The sequence below is a fragment of the Boleophthalmus pectinirostris genome, unplaced genomic scaffold (assembly GCF_026225935.1).
Source record: "Boleophthalmus pectinirostris isolate CB_2022bp ecotype Guang Dong unplaced genomic scaffold, ASM2622593v1 HiC_scaffold_12, whole genome shotgun sequence".
Classification (NCBI taxonomy): domain Eukaryota; kingdom Metazoa; phylum Chordata; class Actinopteri; order Gobiiformes; family Gobiidae; genus Boleophthalmus; species Boleophthalmus pectinirostris.
This window is the reverse complement of record NW_026571018.1, coordinates 27,469,205-27,487,471: the sequence shown is the minus strand read 5'-3', so window position 1 is coordinate 27,487,471 and position 18,267 is coordinate 27,469,205. Positions and strand designations below refer to the sequence as shown.

Genomic DNA, 18,267 nt, shown 5'->3' with positions numbered 1-18,267 from the left:
AATCCGTGTAGCGCCCTCATGTGGTGGTTTGTTATTGCGCGAAATTGATGGTTTGTGTATGCAGTTTTTGGTGGCCTTGGGGATATGTTTGCCCCAGATGATCCAAGAATCTGATAACACTTTTGAATTTTCTTATTTGTATCATATTTTGGTTAAGGACCTTGTTCATAGAAGAGTGGGGACCAATTGTATTAATCTCTGTTTTGCCTGTTTTAAAATACTGAAACTATGTCACAATCATAATATGCAAATGTCCCATAATATGAAAATGCTGTTTAAATACATACTGATACTGTCCGTGTGTAAGAGGACATCAAATTCCCTTATATACCCATCCATATCTTTGGCTCCAGTGTGCTTCTATGCCTGGATACAGACCACACAGCCAGGGACTGACTCCCATCATCATGACAACAGGGCTGCGGCTGACCAATCCCGGAGCTTCAATCCTGATGCTACTCTCTGGTTGGTCCAAACCCACAGTTTGTTATGGAATGCTCATCCTTAACCTCTCTGCTGCCAATGCCACAGATATCACTGTATAGTTTCCCACTACAGATTATATACAGATTATAATCCCGTAGTATATGTGTTATGTTATTTTATAATCTATAAATTCATTTTAATGCATTTGTCTTAATCTGCTTGTGCACGTTCACTTTCCATCATTCTTTATATCCCAGTGGCCTAAAAGATTTTCCACACTTGTAAAGACGCGTTATTCTGGCAGGAAATGTATAGTTATAAAACACACACACTTCAAGCGTGTGTTTTAGTCTGCCATGATCTACGTAAAAACATGATTGACCCATTATCCATATTGATTGTCAAACTACTGTAAAACCTCCAAGACGTGGAGTGTACTGTTGAATCAATGGTGTGTTTAGTCGTCTAAAAAAAAAAAAAAAAAAAAAAAAAAAAATCACAATTTGGCCTAAATGCTGACACATTTTACCTGACAATAGCTGGCTATTTATAGAAAAAGGCCAGGCTGGGACTGAAACTGTTAATCAGGTTAAGAGCTCAGTGACAGAAAGAACGTTAGAGCGCACAATTACTTAGTTATGTTCAGGAGTGCATGATAAACATTCACCTGCCACACAGTATAGCTTGGCCAAATCTCCACGGAACTCGCGTAGTGCTTGCAGCAGATCGAGATTGGGGAGGAGGGGGCAACAACAGAAGCTTGTGGGGTGCAGCTGTGGATAATATCGGGCGCTACGTCTCTCCCTCACATGTATTTTCTCTTTTTAAAACCACACCGTCAGCACTGATAGCCTACATTTCTGCTTCGGGGATTTGTGCACTTCTTATTACCGTGATAAAAAGAAAACGAACCACCTCGCCGCCATTTTTAGGGACCAACCTATGAAGAGAAACTTTCTGCCTGACATTAGCAGCGGCTCCCTATTAGCCAACAGCCTGGAGCGCCGTGACAGCAGGCTAGTGTGTAGCCTGGACAGTGCTCTTCAAGGCCGATTTAGCTGTAATTATTCCTCTGATCCATCGCTAAAGATGACGCATTTAAGAGGACGAGTGGAGTAACACATTTATGGAGGCTGAAATTTGGTAAATTAGTTTGTATTGGAAGCGAATGTACAGTTAAGATTAGCAAATTAGCATTAGCAAGTCGTTGCCTCCTTGAATTCTCAAGACTGCACTGGCTCATCTGTGATTTAGCGGCAGTTGTGTTTGCCCTTACCAGATTATTATAACGAGCGTCCAGACCAGGGTCTGAACAAGGTAAGCCTGTCGCCACATCGGCCAAGCGCTAACTCTATTATTTGAATTACTATTCATTTACTTTAAGCTGTGATGCTTGTTTAGCTTGAACGCTCGTTCTCCGTGCTTGTTGCTGCCACTGCCCAATTTGCGTCAGGCATGTTGATGTCCACAAGTAACAGCATATAAACTGGAAATTAACCGCAGGTTTAATTTGAGTGTTTACCTTTTCAGTTAACTCACAATGTACGGTACTAACGTGTACGTTCAAGTTGTTTTGTGTCGCATAGGCACTAAATGAACATTTTTTACGTTGTAATACATTCTGTCCCTGCTCTGTCTTTCTTATTTCATATGTATTTATATATTGTAGTGGCCATACTGCCCTTGTCCTAATGTAATCATACATGAATATGTGGAGTTACGGTTCGTGAATTTATCAGCGTGTTCGAACAGAAGGTAGATCGATTGGTGTTATTTGTGCGTGTTGTGTTGCCGTACTCAATATGGCAGACCAGTCTGAGCATGCGCAGATACATTTTATTGCAAATCGGGAGGCGACACAAATCGGGTAGTGACAGTTGCCGTTCACTAGCGATAGCTGACCAAAAGTTGTTGTCATAACTTGAATGGTGGGTAGTGTCGAAAGATTGGAGCCTGCATAGTTTTAACCAGTAACGACATTTTATTTCAGCATATGGATCAGTAAAAATGCGATTTATAGCATTTAAAGCCATGCTAGCAACATGTTGTGTCAATGTGTTTTGTAATTGGGATAACTAGGGGTAAAATACTGCTTAACCCAAAGAAACGTTAGCCTGCTGCCTTAGCTGCTAATCCGCTTTATGCAACTATCGTTCAGGAGTGTGCCACTCCCTCATTTTTGTTGTTGTCCAGTATGGACTACTGAAACTTGTACATAGAACAACATTTTCCTCGATTTTCTCTTGTAGACAGTATGGTTTATCACCGCATGGGGAGAGCTATCCCATTGACGGTAGGTGACATTGGTCAGGGAGGTGCCGTGTCCATTGAAATGCATGTGTTTTGTGCTGTATTGGACATTAGGCTTCAAAAGCCCGACAGGTCGGTGCTCGTGTGGCTGTAGTGAAACTGACCAGAGGCTCCTGTTCATTGGCTGCTGATGGCTCATTTTTGAGCAGTGGCCAGGCGCATTCCTCAGTTTCTGTGTTGATGTTGCGTAACACTGCCTATCATTCTGCAAGCTACTCCTCTGGGCTTATCTGTGACTTAATTTATGACACAGAAGATGACCTGGACACACGTTCAACTTAAACTTTAGAATGGCTCTGTCTTTTGCACCTAATACTTGCTGATTGCCCTTCTGGCCTTTGAGCAATGAATATGGCTGTTAAGAAGAATATAATTGAGAGAGAAAGTCCCATGACAATTATAGAATTATAGATTTAGTATGTATTGGTTCGAACACATATTTCCTTACTGTATTAGAGCGAACCAATATATTATTAACTCCTAAATGTCATACAAGAAATGGTGCTTGTCTGATCTATCTTTAAAGTAATGTGCATGTACCAATCTACGGGTGTTGGTCAATATTATTAATAGCCATTTTCTCTTGCTTAGAAATAAAGCAGCCAGTATATTTTGTAGCTTGTCAATTCCTGACTACTTCATCACACCTACACACTGTATTAGTGTTAGCTGTGCAGTGTGTTATGGCTTGTATTTTCAGTAAACATTGCGTTGTTACTGCATCATTTTGTCTGCATCCTAAAGGCAAGTACAGCTTGTCCTTCTGCTCTGTTGCTACCCACTGCATGTCTCCCTGCAGCTTGTGTCCACTGTTGGCTCAGTAGCACAGCACCTTATATCGTTTATCAGAGGGAATCTCAGACACAAAACAAGTAGCACTATTTATTGGCCTTGCTGATAGGTAAGGCTATTGAAATAATCACTAAGGCACCTGGACTGTCAAGCCCCCATGGGAATTTTTTTCTCAGTACCTGAAAGTATTTTGCCAAGTTTGCATTTATGTTTTTTTAACGCCATAACTTGTTCAAACACTTGCATTTATGTTTTTTATATGTTTAGGTCATATGCCAGGTTTAGTTCTTTTCTGTATTTCCAGTAGGCCTGCCATGATAATTACTATATCGACTTATACAGTTTATGAAAGCTGGAACTATATATCTTGGGGCTCAATATTTATCAGTAATGGGGGGATTTTTTGTTATTGTTGTAATATGATAAGATTTGTGTTGTACAGGATTAAATAAGTCACTTTTATGGCTAATTATTAGTTTATTCTATTATTTATTTGTTGCAGCTGATGCCTCTTATTGATACTGTCTATTTAGAAATGGTTTAATGGGATTATCAATATGATTTATTGTGATATATTGGGCTTCAAAATGTGTGATCATAACAGGCCTAATTCTCAGTTCATTTCCCGTTTAGTCCACTGTAAACTTGGAAAACAGGGCAATAAATCATGATTCCATCCTGAGACGACCTGCTATTTTGGTGAGATTGTCGTAACACAATTCAGTGATGATCTGTTTAATGCGGTGCTATATTCTATACCCTGTTTTCCCCGCCTACTGTTTTGATTGTTCTGTCTCTCTAAGGCTCTGAGTGAGTGACAGGCAGATTGAACTAATCACAGGAAAGTGTGAACTCTCAGAAGCAACCGATGATTTAGTTACTCCTTAATGGCAGATAAAGATACTGACTAAATTAATTGTGGTGAAATTGGAATTGTGGTCTAGGCTCTAAAAATCATGATTTACATATATGTATTTTTTCACCCTTTGTCCAATAGCTAAGGTCTTTGCATTTAACCCACCTTCTCACAGTGACTGTATGCTGACATATGCATTATGATGCTGCTGTCTTACTATGTTACATCTGTCATCTTAATTGTTATTTGTATAGTCAGTGTAATACATTGAAGAAAAACAGATTAGAGACCTGAAAAAATCTCACGCTGTTCGCTCCAGTTTCAGGTCTGCGGGAGTAAGCACTCATTTGTTTAGTGATCATATATGATATGATATGTGATAGTAATTTAGCAGCTTGTTGGTAAAGCATTTAATTATTATTTGTCCTTGCCCATTAACCCAAATTGATTTTTTTTATTTGGAAAACTTTCTACATTATTTTCTTTAAGATTTTGTAGTTTTATTGTCTTGTCTCTCAAATATGTTCTCAACCCCATCCCCTTGTCTCCTATATACCTCCGCTTAAGCAGTGGCTCCTGACTTTGAGTACAGCAGATCAATAGACTATTTGATTATTTATCATGCATCCATCTTGGACTGTGAGCAGTGAACCTCTTCATTTGGCCTTATGAGGAAATCAATGGAAATAATACATTAAGTTTGTTTTCTCTCCTAATATCAGAAGTTTACTTGTTGGTAAAGATAGGCAAATTATTAAAATACAGATTGTCATTGTTGTTTGAATATTGATTATTGTTTCTAATAATCATAATCATAATCATGATCATAATCATAATGTATCACCCACCACTCTTTTTTGTTCATTTGATAATGTGTTGTTGTTGTTAAGAAAAACATAACCAGTTTATTATTCAAATGTACAACCTTTGTACAATTGTGTTATGAGCTTTTAGCCATAAAGCATTTATACCACAATGTATTGCTAAGTTCCTCTTGAAATCAGTTCAACCTTAATAAATAAAACTTTAAAAGAGTATAATACAAAAACCAAATACAAAAAACAAATCAATTTAAAATATGACAGAAAATCCAGGCAAGTCAAATACACATCCTGGACAGCATGAAAGTAGAACACATGTATTTGAAATTTTCAAAACATAGACTGCTACACGCCTGGATCTGTGCCAGTGTAAAATGCCTGTGAGTGTCATGCCTCGACACATCCACTTGTTTAGAGCACATGACCTAATTACAGCCTCAATAAATTCAGAAAGCACATGCTAATTCTTATAGCAGCAGTTCCCACTTGTAGCACTAAAGATACTTCACATCTTTAAGACTTGTTAAGATTTGACTTAGTAAGAGGTTTAGCAGTCCTATTCTAGCCAAAGTTTTGCCTATTTTTTACAGATTATGATGGAGATAGAGAGATTAATGCTTTGCCTGTCATGTTCCACGTTTTAGTACAAAACTCAATATTATTTTAAGACACATTATTATCATGCATTAGTACTATGAGCGAGATCACAGACATGAAAATTGGCTGCTTGTGTCTATGGAGTAATTACCGTGAAGATTCCAGGCAAAAGCAAAAAAAAAATCTGTGGAGACAGGCAAGTGGCAGACCCTCTAGAACAGAACAACACCTTTTTTAACATGCAGGGCACATATTTTAGATAATACTTTGTACTTTGATAACTTGACTGCATTATATTGAAAAGTCCTCTGAAGCAGCTAAACAGGGCCATATAGTAAACAGAATGCAGTGATTTGGACAAAGGCTGGTGTCATATTGCAGGAAGTGCCACTAACATGTTTTGAAGTGCACCTGTCGACAGCAGGTTGGAGGGCGAGTGAAGGTTTGACTTCCTGGAGAAACCTGTTGAGTCACCTGCTTTATTTGGGCATCAGTGAGTGGTATTTGAACAGCTGTTACTATTACCGGGGGGGTTATCCAAATGTATCTGTCCTATTTTGTTTTGGGGTTTTTTTGATACTCCAATGAGTCTTTCATCATACAAATGCATTCATTGTATATTGTTTTAATTTGGCCTTTATATTTGTTTTTGTTTGAAATACTGGAAAATGAAAATGAAAAAAATGGGAACTATGTCGAAGGTCCCAATTTAAGTCATCTCTAGCTCAGAATATAGAATAAATAGAATCACACAATAAGTAAACTAGCAACTTAACATTTCCCTGCCCAATGTTGTGTAATCATGTGAAAACATTTAGATAGTAGATGATAAGAATTCAGACAGATTCATTCAGTGTCTATACAGAGAAACTATGTGGCCTTGCCGTGCTTGTGTGTGTGTATAATAATCGTGCTCTCAAGGTTTAGGTGTGGTGTGAGTAACTTTCCTATTGTAAATATTTTAAATCACTACTACATTTCTGACATTGGATGTCCTTGTTCTTCAGGACCTGGATCTCTTGATTTTCAAGTACTATAAAACAAAATATCCACTATTAAATTAAACTAAATTATACCAATTTAGCAGTGTTGTGTAATTGTATTTGTGCCGTTGTTTTAAAAGGTTGAGGCTGAATAGGGAAGTTTTGTGTATCACTGTTGACCATCATGTTCATATTGTTCACTATTACCTCTCTTGACTGTATATATTTATTCTGCTGCCTTTGCTAAAGTGGTTGTTAAATTAACTTGTTGTTTGGAAGTTTAAAAGTCACTGATCACATTTTTTCAGTGCCATAGACTACAGATCATTGTATGTGCATATAATTACATTCCAGTATGTTTATCTCTTGTGGTTATGTGCAGTCCCAGTTATGTTTATGTGTTGATCATACTTTGTTAACAGTATTGACTTGTTTTGTTTCAGGCGCTGATGAGGTGGTTCCTAAGCCCCACAAATTTCTGCAGATGAATCTTCAGCTGCTTTGGCGATACTCAGCTCCCAGATAGTCCCATCCACTCGGAGTGGGTAAAGGGACTAAATTACCCACAATGCCCTCCTCTGTCAGGGCAGGAAGTCTGAAGGACCCTGAGGTGGCGGAGCTGTTCTTTAAAGAAGACCCCGAGAAGCTTTTCTCTGACCTCCGAGAGATCGGCCATGGCAGCTTTGGCGCTGTATATTTTGTATGGGCTTTATGTTTATTATCAATAAAAAATATATATACAAGTCTGGTGAAAACGTTAATTAGGAGATTTTTTTTCACTCAAAATAACTGTTGTATTTCTAGGCACGGGATGTGCGCACCAACGAGGTGGTGGCCATCAAGAAAATGTCTTATAGTGGGAAACAGTCTAATGAGGTGAGACTCCACATCCATATAAAGAAAACAATAGCAACAGTTGTGAAGGACATTTCAAGCAGTACCAACAATTGTTGCACTGAATGCTTAGGGGGTTTTAGGGATTGTTCACTAGCACTGTAATTGTGCTCATTATTGTAAATACATCCCAAAAATAAAATTGAGAATGTACATAAAAGTTGTAATTTTGGCCCTCAGAAATGGCAAGACATCATAAAGGAGGTGAAGTTTTTGCAGAAGATTCGGCATCCCAATAGTATCGAGTACAAGGGCTGCTACCTCCGGGAGCACACTGCATGGGTATGTCCTGTGATTTTAAGTGGGCTTAATTATTGATATTTTATGTAAAACTGTTTGAACTATTTGTATGTTTGTAGCTGGTCATGGAGTACTGTCTTGGCTCAGCCTCAGATCTACTAGAAGGTGAGAGAAACACATGTTTATTCTTATCCTTTTTACATTAATCTCAAATTTAACAACCGCCATCTTATTTTACAGTTCATAAAAAGCCCTTACAGGAAGTAGAAATTGCGGCCATAACTCATGGAGCTCTGCAGGGGCTCGCTTACCTTCATTCACACAACATGATCCACAGGTCAGAACTAGTTTAATAATTGTTTTTCACATCCAATCATGTAATGGGTATATTTAAAAAACTAAAACATTTTCATTTTCACCTTAGAGATGTGAAGGCTGGAAACATCCTTCTGACTGAACCAGGACAGGTCAAACTAGCAGATTTTGGCTCCGCCTCCATTGCCTCACCTGCCAACTCTTTTGTGGGGACGCCATATTGGTAAGGGCTAAATGATACACATGTACCTTCTCTGGTGAAATGTGGAGGACAGGCGATACTGCATTCATAGATGGAAAGTATGGAAAGTGTCCATTTGCATATCACCACAGTACAAGGCTGGCAGCTCCTATTCAAATATGTCTGCTGTGATTTCACTGAGCACTGAAGCAACAGGATTTAAACTTCCTACATTGTATCTCAAAGAGGCTCTATGCATCATACCAATTAGTATTGGATTTGACTTTCATGCTATTTAAACATTATTATTTCATGTCCAATTGTGTTGGTAAAACTCCCTCTGTTGTTAAACCAGGATGGCCCCAGAGGTGATCTTGGCCATGGATGAGGGTCAGTATGATGGAAAGGTGGATGTCTGGTCTTTGGGGATCACCTGTATAGAATTAGGCAAGTATAAAATAAAAATGAAGCCATTAGTATCCATACCAAATCTAGTTTTCATTTATGCTGTATTTTTAATATAATCATTCTCGTATGTTTTCTCTAGCGGAAAGAAAACCTCCCTTGTTTAACATGAATGCAATGAGTGCCTTATACCATATAGCACAGAATGAGAGCCCCACACTGCAGTCCAGCGAATGGTGAGTCAATACTCAATATACCCCATCAAAAAATGACCGCGTGCCCCACAATCCAGATCGCCCTATACACGAATCCACTCGGGTGTCCCAGCACGACTACAAAGCCTACAAAGCCGCACCACCAAATTGCGTGTTTGCGCACGTAAACACGCACGGAGCAGACAGCGACCGCGCAGCGAAACACACCCGCAGCCACATTCATCACTCCACACAGACGAGGAACGGAACGAAGGAACAAACCAAAAACGCGAGTCCAATGTGCCTTTCTGAGCCACAACTGAGCAACTGAGTCACTGCGAACACGCCAACAATCCAGCGGTCGTAGACAGCACCCTTCCTATGCGTCACAATTGACCAAAGCCCAGAGTCACTGTGAACACTCCAAAAAAAGTCTGGCTGACCCATCGAACTGTTGTGTTTTGTTTAAAGTCCAGTGCGGTTTATTTGTGAAAAAAGTTTGAAAATAGACCATTTAATGACAGTGCGCCTTATAATCCAGCCTTATTATATAGATAGAGAGAGAGAGAGCGAGATAGAGAGAGAGCGAGATAGAGAGAGAACGAGAGAGGGAGAGAGAGAGAGATAGATATATAGATAGATATATAGATATATAAAATAATTATAAAGGGCCGCCTCCTGCTTGGAAACCATAAAAAATGTGTTCCTTTGGTCAGCTCTATAAGGTTTCCCTGTGTCACTTTAATTGTATTCTGATTTTCTCTTCCAGGTCAGACTACTTTAGGAACTTCATCGACTCTTGCCTTCAGAAAATCCCCCAAGACCGGCCGCACTCTGATGACATGCTGGGGGTAAGTACTGAAAACAAACCTGGCCAGGTTCAGGTAGACCTGTAGTAGATCGCTTGTCTTGTATTTGCACCCTTTATCTCTTAAGATTCTGTTTGGAGCCACTAATACTTTATTTCCAGATTCAACAGCAACAGAGCTTTAGTTTTTGTAGACTGAGCTTCTGTAATTACCCTAGAGGCGATGGTGTAACAGCAGACCATTAGTGGATGCTGCTAATGGACATGGTCCCTTTGCAACAAACAGCGCTGTTCTTAAATATTTATGCACCTCTAAAATATTATTATTATTATTATTATTATTAATACGTTCCTTTGACATCTTATTTTGATTGGGGAAAATGTTCTTTTTGACCCAGTCCAAAGCCTAGATGACTGAGTGGAATTTCAAATCAACAAGTGGATTAATTTAACCTGTGGAATACAAAGCATAAATGTGCCATCAGATGAACATAAAGTGCCATTAGAGCATGGCTTGCTACCAGCTTACTGCAGTCATAGGCATAAAGTTCCATTAAATCTTTATACGAATGATGTTCTAAACTTTATGTCGGTATCTTATGAACTAACCTGAATGAGGGAGAACAAACCTTTTCAACCATGTGTTTTGTGTCCCTAGCATGCGTTTCTACAGCGAGAGCGTCCGGACTCAGTGCTGATGGACCTGATTCAGAGGACCAAGGATGCAGTGCGAGAGCTAGACAACCTGCAGTATCGCAAAATGAAGAAGATTCTTCTTCAGGAGGCACACAATGGCCCCACGGCTGAAACCACAGACGGGGATGAGGTAGGAGTAGTTGGTTTTCTAAACAGAATGTCAAAATGACAAATAGTTGACCATAACAGTTTGTGATTCGTTTAGTTTAATTTAAGATCACCATTAGCTCCCGAGACCAGTTGCAATTCCTCCTGGTGTCCAGTGACAATTGAAGCATAAATCATGCTGTATCTCATACTATATGATTCACACCTTCTTCTTTCATTGGCATATTAAGTAAAATAGGCAACCATCGAATTATATTATATATATATATATATATATATATATATATATATATATATATATATATATATATATATATATATATATATATATATATATATATATATATATATATATATATATATATATATATATATACACACATATACATATATACATACACACACACACACATATATATAACTAGTGGTTTTATATTGGGTATTAAATTAACAACTCAAATGGCTGATGAATTAAAGGCTAGTCTTGTGGCCTTAGAATAAATTATGCATTACTGTATATAGTTTTCATGGTGTATTCCTGCATTTTTGGAAGGTGGCCAGAATGTTATGCCTGATATCTAAGCCATTTTGTGAATGACTTTAAAGTGCCACATTATTATAAATCTATTGTTTATTGTGTGTGTTGGCCCAGGAGATGGAGCCAGGAGGTGGCAGAACAGGGACAGTGAACAGCGTTGGCAGTAACCAGTCCATCCCCAGTATGTCCATCAGTGCCAGTTCCCAGAGCAGCTCGGTCAACAGCCTGAACGAGGCGTCCCAGGACAACCGCAGCGAGCTGGACCTCATTGAAGGAGACCACACCGTCATGTCCAATAGCTCAGTCATCCACGTTAAACCGGTGGGTCAGAGATGGGGTAGAATTATTTATAGAGCATGCATACAACCTTGTGAGTTTTCAAAGAGTGAAATTTGACTACCTGGCAATAAACTCTTAATATAACCAATCAAAGTTTACAACATGCATTACATTAAATAAAGTTTAAAATGCATTGAAACTGGAAACATGCATAAAAATATGAAAGCCCATGTATAATTAATTTTAGGGTTACACAAAAATCTCAGTTTGGTACATGCCTCGGTTTTGAGGTCATGGTTCAGTTCGTTTTCGGTACAGTATGGGAACAAATGCAAAACCATTTGCCTGTTGTTTATTTGTGTGTCTTATTAAACCAACAATTTGTTTTAACATAATGCAAACAGGAAAATAAAATAAAGTAAGTAAGTGGTAATACTAATAAGTTAAATAAAATATTCTCAAATAAGCAACACATTTGAAATATTATTAAAAAAGAAAAACAAAATCCTTGTAAACAGTAAACAAAGCTTTTCAAAAAGTAAAGCACAGCACTAACAGTTCCAGCATGAAGTTTTACTCAATCTTCTGAACCGAACATCCCGACTGCATGTACTGTTACACCCCTAATTAATATAGAAATAAGGTAGACATATTTGTGACAATGTAATGCAAATAATTATATCTTATCACTATAAAAACGTATGCAAATCTTTCATAATTTTTTTACCTTTTAACTCTAAAACTAATTTGATTTCCCATCAGGGAAATCAAGATAATTCCAGTTAAAATGGTTGGACTAAAATTGTGATAAGAAAGAGAGGAAAAGAAACACATTTTAGTAGTGATTCTACTGTTTGCCTTGTTAAACACTCAGACCATGTTAATGTTTGCGGCTAATGATTTTTCAGGAAGAGGAGAAGAGTGTCCCGGGGGAGCCGGCAGAAAGCACAGAGCTCACAGAGCCCCAGGACACGCCCACCCCAGCCCCTAAGAAGCACTACCGCAACAGGGAGCACTTTGCCACCATCCGCACCGCTTCTCTCGTGAGCATACTCTGTTTACTGCTTTAGAAGCATTGAAGAAATATTGTGAACTTAAAAGAGATTAAGAAGTTATGTTTTTATTACCGTGCTTAAGCCACTTCCAGTTTGTGCCAAACTTGATCAGACTGACTCACTGTTAAATAGGCACTTGATAAATACTTAATGATTAAGTTTGCAATGTAAACAATGTACCTTCTTGGATCCTCAATGTGATCTTAATTTACTTTACTTCCTTGAAAGTATAAGTACTGAGGCCTGGATGGTGGAAATACAGTTCAAAGTATAGCCTATTCGTGTTGCTGTTATCACTTACAATCAATTCTTACATATATTTTAAACAAATTTCGTGACCCTTACTATCCACTTTCCAGGTGACCCGTGAGATGCAGGAACACGAGCAGGACTCTGAGCTCAGGGAGCAGATGTCCGGGTACAAGCGAATGCGGCGGCTGCACCAGAAGCACCTGTTGGCACTGGAGAACAAACTGAAGGGAGAGATGGACGAGCACCGGCTGAGGCTGGACAAAGAGCTGGAGTCTCAAAGGAACAACTTCAGCTCAGAGATGGAGAAATTGCTCAAGAAACACCAGGCAGCACTGGAAAAGGAGGTGTGTAAGGAGCAGAAGGCAAAGGGCTGGTTGTACTGGGATCGGAGACCATAGCAGGTGCGATAGTGGAGCAAAGATGGCCCCAGTACATACATAAAAGTGGATAGAGAGGCTGCTGTCAGAGATTGGCAGCCTTGCTCTTGTCAGTCTACCCCAGGGCAACTGTGGCTACAATAGCATCTTACCACCACCACTTAGTATGGAGTGAATTAATTATGCATTATAAATAGTCTTTGAATATCCAGAAGGCAAACTGAATTAATTAATTATTATTCCTTTTTGCGGAGGGCAGTGCTTGCTCATAGTTGCCCTGTTATGATTTCCATTACACATTTACTCTATTGTAAGTGGCACTGAAATATCTCTGGGCATTGTGTTGCATTTTTTCTCCATCATTCTAGAAATGACAGAAATCTTGTTAAACGGGTCTATTCTTACAGCAGTCCTTAACAGTGTATCACATGATTTTAGTTGAAGACCTTTGCCAATGAGGAGAAGAAGTTCCAGCAGCACATCCAGGTTCAACAGAAGAAGGAGTTGAGCAGTTTCCTGGAATCTCAGAAACGAGAGTACAAACTGCGCAAAGAGCAGCTAAAAGAGGTACCACACAAACTATTATAACTAACTATACATTTCCATAATAATTACAGGCAAAAACTTGTTTGTAATATTATTAAGTACATATTTTGTAAATGCACTTTAAATTAAAAAAAAAAAAAGCAATGTATCAAAATGAGAATACTACACAAATATTGAAAACATCGCAATAAAAACAACAACAAAACCAAAAACAACTGCAATAATATACATTTAATGGTATTGTGTGTTTACAGGAATTGAGTGAGAACCAATCTACTCCCAAAAAGGAGAAACAAGAGTGGCTGTCCAAGCAAAAAGAGAATATCCAGAACTACCAGGTTTGAAATTTAAATTCATTACTTTTTTTTTTTCTCGTTTACACTGTATGACTTTACTTTGTATTTTGAAATTTGTTCACAGGCGGAGGAGGAGGCCAATCTACTGAGGAAACAGCGTCAGTATTTAGAACTTGAGTGCCGGCGCTTTAAACGGCATATCCTCATCAACAGACACAATGTGGAACAGGACCTGGCCAGAGAGGTACATCCCAAGAATGACATGATCATTTGCGATTTACATTGGATTAATTTGTCTGTCATTTCTGAAGGAATTAAACAAGCGGCAGACACAGAAAGACCTGGAGCATGCCATGTTGCTGCGGCACCACGAGTCAATGCAGGAGCTGGAGTTCAGACACTTGGGCACAATCCAAAAAGCTCGGGCTGAGCTGATCCGCACCCAGCACCAGACTGAGCTCACCAACCAACTGGAGTACAACAAGAGGAGGGAGAGAGAGCTGCGACGCAAACATGTCATGGAGGTCAGACAGCAGCCCAAGAGCCTGAAGGTACTGGTTTGTTTTCCTGTCAGAATCACAAAGTATCAACACATCTAAGACCACTCTGTCCCAACAGTCCAAGGAACTTCAGATCAAAAAGCAGTTTCAGGAGACATGCAAGACCCAGACCAGGCAGTACAAGGCCCTGAGGAACCACCTGCTGGAGACCACGCCCAAGTCTGAGCACAAGGCTGTCCTCAAAAGGCTCAAAGAGGAGCAGACCAGGAAACTGGCCATCCTCGCAGAGCAATATGACCACTCTATCAATGAGATGCTCTCCTCACAAGCTGTAAGTACTGCAGCACTAAACCTCTATGAGAGCCTTTATTGCCAAACTTACGTACAGTAATTTTACACTTTATTGCCAAATTTATGTACAGTATGGCCAGTGACTGGTAAACCCTTGTATGTCATAGCTGCGTTTGGACGAGGCACAGGAGGGTGAGTGTCAGGTCCTAAGAATGCAGCTGCAGCAGGAGCTGGAGCTGCTTAATGCCTACCAGAGCAAGATCAAGATGCAGACAGACGCACAGCACGACAAGGAGAGGCGCGACCTGGAGCAGAGGGTGTCTCTGCGGCGGGCTCTACTGGAACAGAAGGTGAGGAGGCACAAAAGACATTTCAAACTGTGGACTATAGACTTGTTCTTAATTGTGTTGTTCTGTTCTGCAACCCTGTGTGTTTCAGATTGAGGAGGAGATGCAAGCACTGCAGAATGAGCGCCTGGAGAGGATCCGCTCTCTGTTGGAGCGGCAGGCGCGAGAGATCGAGGCCTTCGACTCAGAGTCCATGCGCCTGGGCTTCAGTAACATGGTCCTGAGTAACCACGGGGCACAGGGTGGGGCACATTGGCCTGCTGGAGGAGGGGGCCACAGTCAACACCAAGGGGGCTCCAGCTCACAGCAGCCCTGGGGACACCCCATACTCTCAGGGGGGCCTCCTCCCTGGAGCCTACATCCCCCCGGTGGTGGGCAGAGGGGCGGGGCTGGGGTGAGGAGCAGCCCACAGGCTGCGAGAAGGACGTCATCAGGGGGCAGGAGTGAACAGGCCATGAGCAGGAGCGCCAGCATCACCTCCCAAATCTCCAACGGGTCCCACCTGTCCTACACTTAGTCACACCTGCCACTCTTAGGACATTTATGATGCAGTTCGAGTTAACGGACAAAAAGATATTTACCATTAACTATTTTATACTAAAAGTACTAAAGTTTCATAGTAAATCCTGATTAAAAGCCAAAGTTATACAAAAAGTACCTCCTTAAAATATTGGACATAGTAAATTCCCAAGTAGATGTATACAAGTGTAACATGATGGGAGACAATTTTAGCTGCCTTCACTTAAATGCTGCCTGTCCTGATCGTCTGCATCAGAAAATATGAGTACAAGGCTGTGGAAACCTGAAAGCCTTGAGTTGGTTTGTTGTAGGTTCCAGTGTTTGAATACTCGCTCAAATTGCTTTTGCTGTTCTTTTGCCATGTACATCTATGTTGCCATAATGCCAGTGTAGTGTAGCCATGCTGTACACTTGCAACTTTTCTAGACGTAATACTGTATTTGAAGTGCAGTGATATAAATTAGATTATATTGTAAAGTTGTGGTGTTTTATTGCTTGTTCAAAGTTTAGTATTACTGAAACATTTGAAAGATGCTCTTGGTTCATAAATGTGGTTGAAGTAAGGAGCTGAACAAGGATCAGAGAGAAATAGCAAGCAGCTAATCTCTGCTTTGCTTTGGTATTAGATATTATTCTGCTAAAGCTGTGCAAGATGAAGATGTGACAATGCCATAAAATATGCTTTTTGCCAACTTATTGCTGTGCTTCAAAACGACTGTGCCAGGAATGTGAGAATGAATGTAGACAGTTAAATATTAAGCTATATTACCTCGGCTTTTGGGTTTCCACTGTCCAGAAGAGAGCCAGTACTCGGTAGTCTATGAAACCTACAGCAAAATGTGAAATTAGAAAAATAGTTTACTAGGAGCACCCTTGTCCTTCTCCGCACTTGAGATGACTGCTTATGCTATTGCCAAAGAGGACTGGCCCTCTCCTGGCAGGACATTCTGTGGCGCAGTGGGACCCTGGATGGTGCCGGTGGTGCTGGATCCCCAATGCCATGCCCCAGTGCCCTCCCCTGCTCTGACTCCCGCTCTATCTCACCCCTGGCCTCCACCCCTACCCACCTCTACACGTGAAACTATACAGATGTAAATGTAAATGAATCTATAAGAGGTTTATAGAGTATTGATAAAGGTGGAAGTTTGGTGAAATGCAGATGTTATGCATTGTATATTTGGAGGTGGAATGTACATGTAAATGTTGTCTATATTGTATATTTTAAACTTGAAAGAATAAGAAACTAATGGACACATCAAAGCTTTTAACATGGGCACAGTGTGATTTTAAGCCAACATTTACAGACACTGGGAGCTCACTCAAACTTACAACTGTGAGTTCAGAAATGTGTTAGTTTTTCTTTTTGTAAATTTGACAACACAACCCTAAGTTAGATTGCCTTGAATAAATGGCAATTTTTGATAACTTGTTGAGTGAGGATGATTTTGCACATAAACTGGAGATAGGTTTTAGCCTATGATTTAGCAGTGGCTGCATTTTATAAACGGTTGAATATGTGTTATTTTAGCAACAGCAAAATGTTTGGGTCAATGCAGTTCTTTCTGGCTTGTATACACTGCTCAGTGTATTGTATTTTAAAATTTTTAGTTTAATATAATAGTTGTATGTGCTAAATGGATATTGACAACCTAACGGGGAGTTTATGTAATTACTCATGGTCATATCCCTTTTCTATTGAAATTGGTCAAAAAGCAATTTAGCCATTGTCCAAAGATAGCCCTATGAAAGCCAGAAATGTTTGTATTATTTTCATTTGTTGCTGCAGAGGGCCGGGCCGCTTATGCCCTTCTCTTTTGTTTACATGTACTCCGGCGTTATTTTTTGCAGTCAGGGCAGAGTCTAGCTTTAGACCTTGGCCACTCTGAACTGGATCAGTTGCACTCATTGCACAAGTGATTGACCAGACTAGAGTCTACTGTGATGACCTCACCGCTGAGGGACTGCTGCCATTGGCTGATAGTCCATGAGAGGCGGGGTCTCGTTTGTGTACAGTCTATCAGTATTCCTTTATTCTCCGTCACTTGGTGGATCTTGCTGTTCTTCTCCTTGGTCCAGACATCTGTATTAAACTGTATTAAATTGTATAGATTGTGCAAAAAGCTGAATGTCACATAGAAGAAAAGAGAAGCTATTCCTACAGATGACTTTAGTGATTTAAAATGTATAAAAGAATTACAGATACAAAGATTAGGGGTTAAATGTAATATTTTGTTTGTAACTACTATTTTTGGTTGGAAGAGGGCTACTCGATAAAGAATCATCTGTAATAAAGTAATTTTAATATTTCATTGTCCGTGTATGCTTTGTTGACAGAAGGTAAATACTTCAGCCTCCACAAAACACCTTTGTTTTAAGCAGTACATTATACAGTGGTTCACTGCAAAGCAACAAAAAGCAAAACTCCATTTCATTTTAAAGGTACACTAGAAAGTAACTTGAGTCATGGAGGGTATGCTTGATTGTCTCTATGGAAACATTATTGCTTTGCTTTGCACAGTATGATATTAAATGTGCCCATGTCCACCATGCCAAATAGCAAGTCATCTGTGCAGTCTGGTGGAGAGGTGACCCCCCCCATTCATGAACTGAATGCATGTTTTTCCACAGTATTTATTACAAA

At 39.7% G+C, this 18,267-nt stretch overlaps 1 protein-coding gene across 4 annotated transcripts; it reads left to right on the top strand.

The window, feature by feature from the left end:
• Nucleotides 1-1,138: 1,138 nt before the first annotated feature.
• Nucleotides 1,139-17,935, top strand: LOC110158434 (serine/threonine-protein kinase TAO1-like). 4 transcript variants are annotated; one of them, XM_055148860.1, is made up of 21 exons: nucleotides 1,139-1,743; nucleotides 7,229-7,485; nucleotides 7,590-7,661; nucleotides 7,860-7,961; nucleotides 8,039-8,084; nucleotides 8,160-8,256; nucleotides 8,344-8,457; nucleotides 8,771-8,862; nucleotides 8,963-9,056; nucleotides 9,784-9,865; nucleotides 10,481-10,649; nucleotides 11,274-11,485; nucleotides 12,352-12,486; nucleotides 12,858-13,094; nucleotides 13,566-13,694; nucleotides 13,928-14,011; nucleotides 14,094-14,213; nucleotides 14,281-14,520; nucleotides 14,588-14,800; nucleotides 14,928-15,110; nucleotides 15,199-17,935. In XM_055148860.1, exons 2-21 carry the CDS (start codon nucleotides 7,354-7,356, stop codon nucleotides 15,622-15,624), a joined length of 2,979 nt encoding a protein of 992 aa, XP_055004835.1. In that variant the 5' UTR covers nucleotides 1,139-1,743; nucleotides 7,229-7,353; the 3' UTR covers nucleotides 15,625-17,935. The 4 variants fall into 4 exon arrangements, with proteins under 4 accessions (XP_055004835.1, XP_020778580.1, XP_055004838.1 ...); XM_020922921.2 differs by having other exon boundaries at nucleotides 1,142-1,743; nucleotides 10,481-10,648; nucleotides 11,279-11,485; XM_055148863.1 differs by lacking the exon at nucleotides 1,139-1,743 and adding an exon at nucleotides 2,298-2,354.
• Nucleotides 17,936-18,267: the final 332 nt, after the last annotated feature.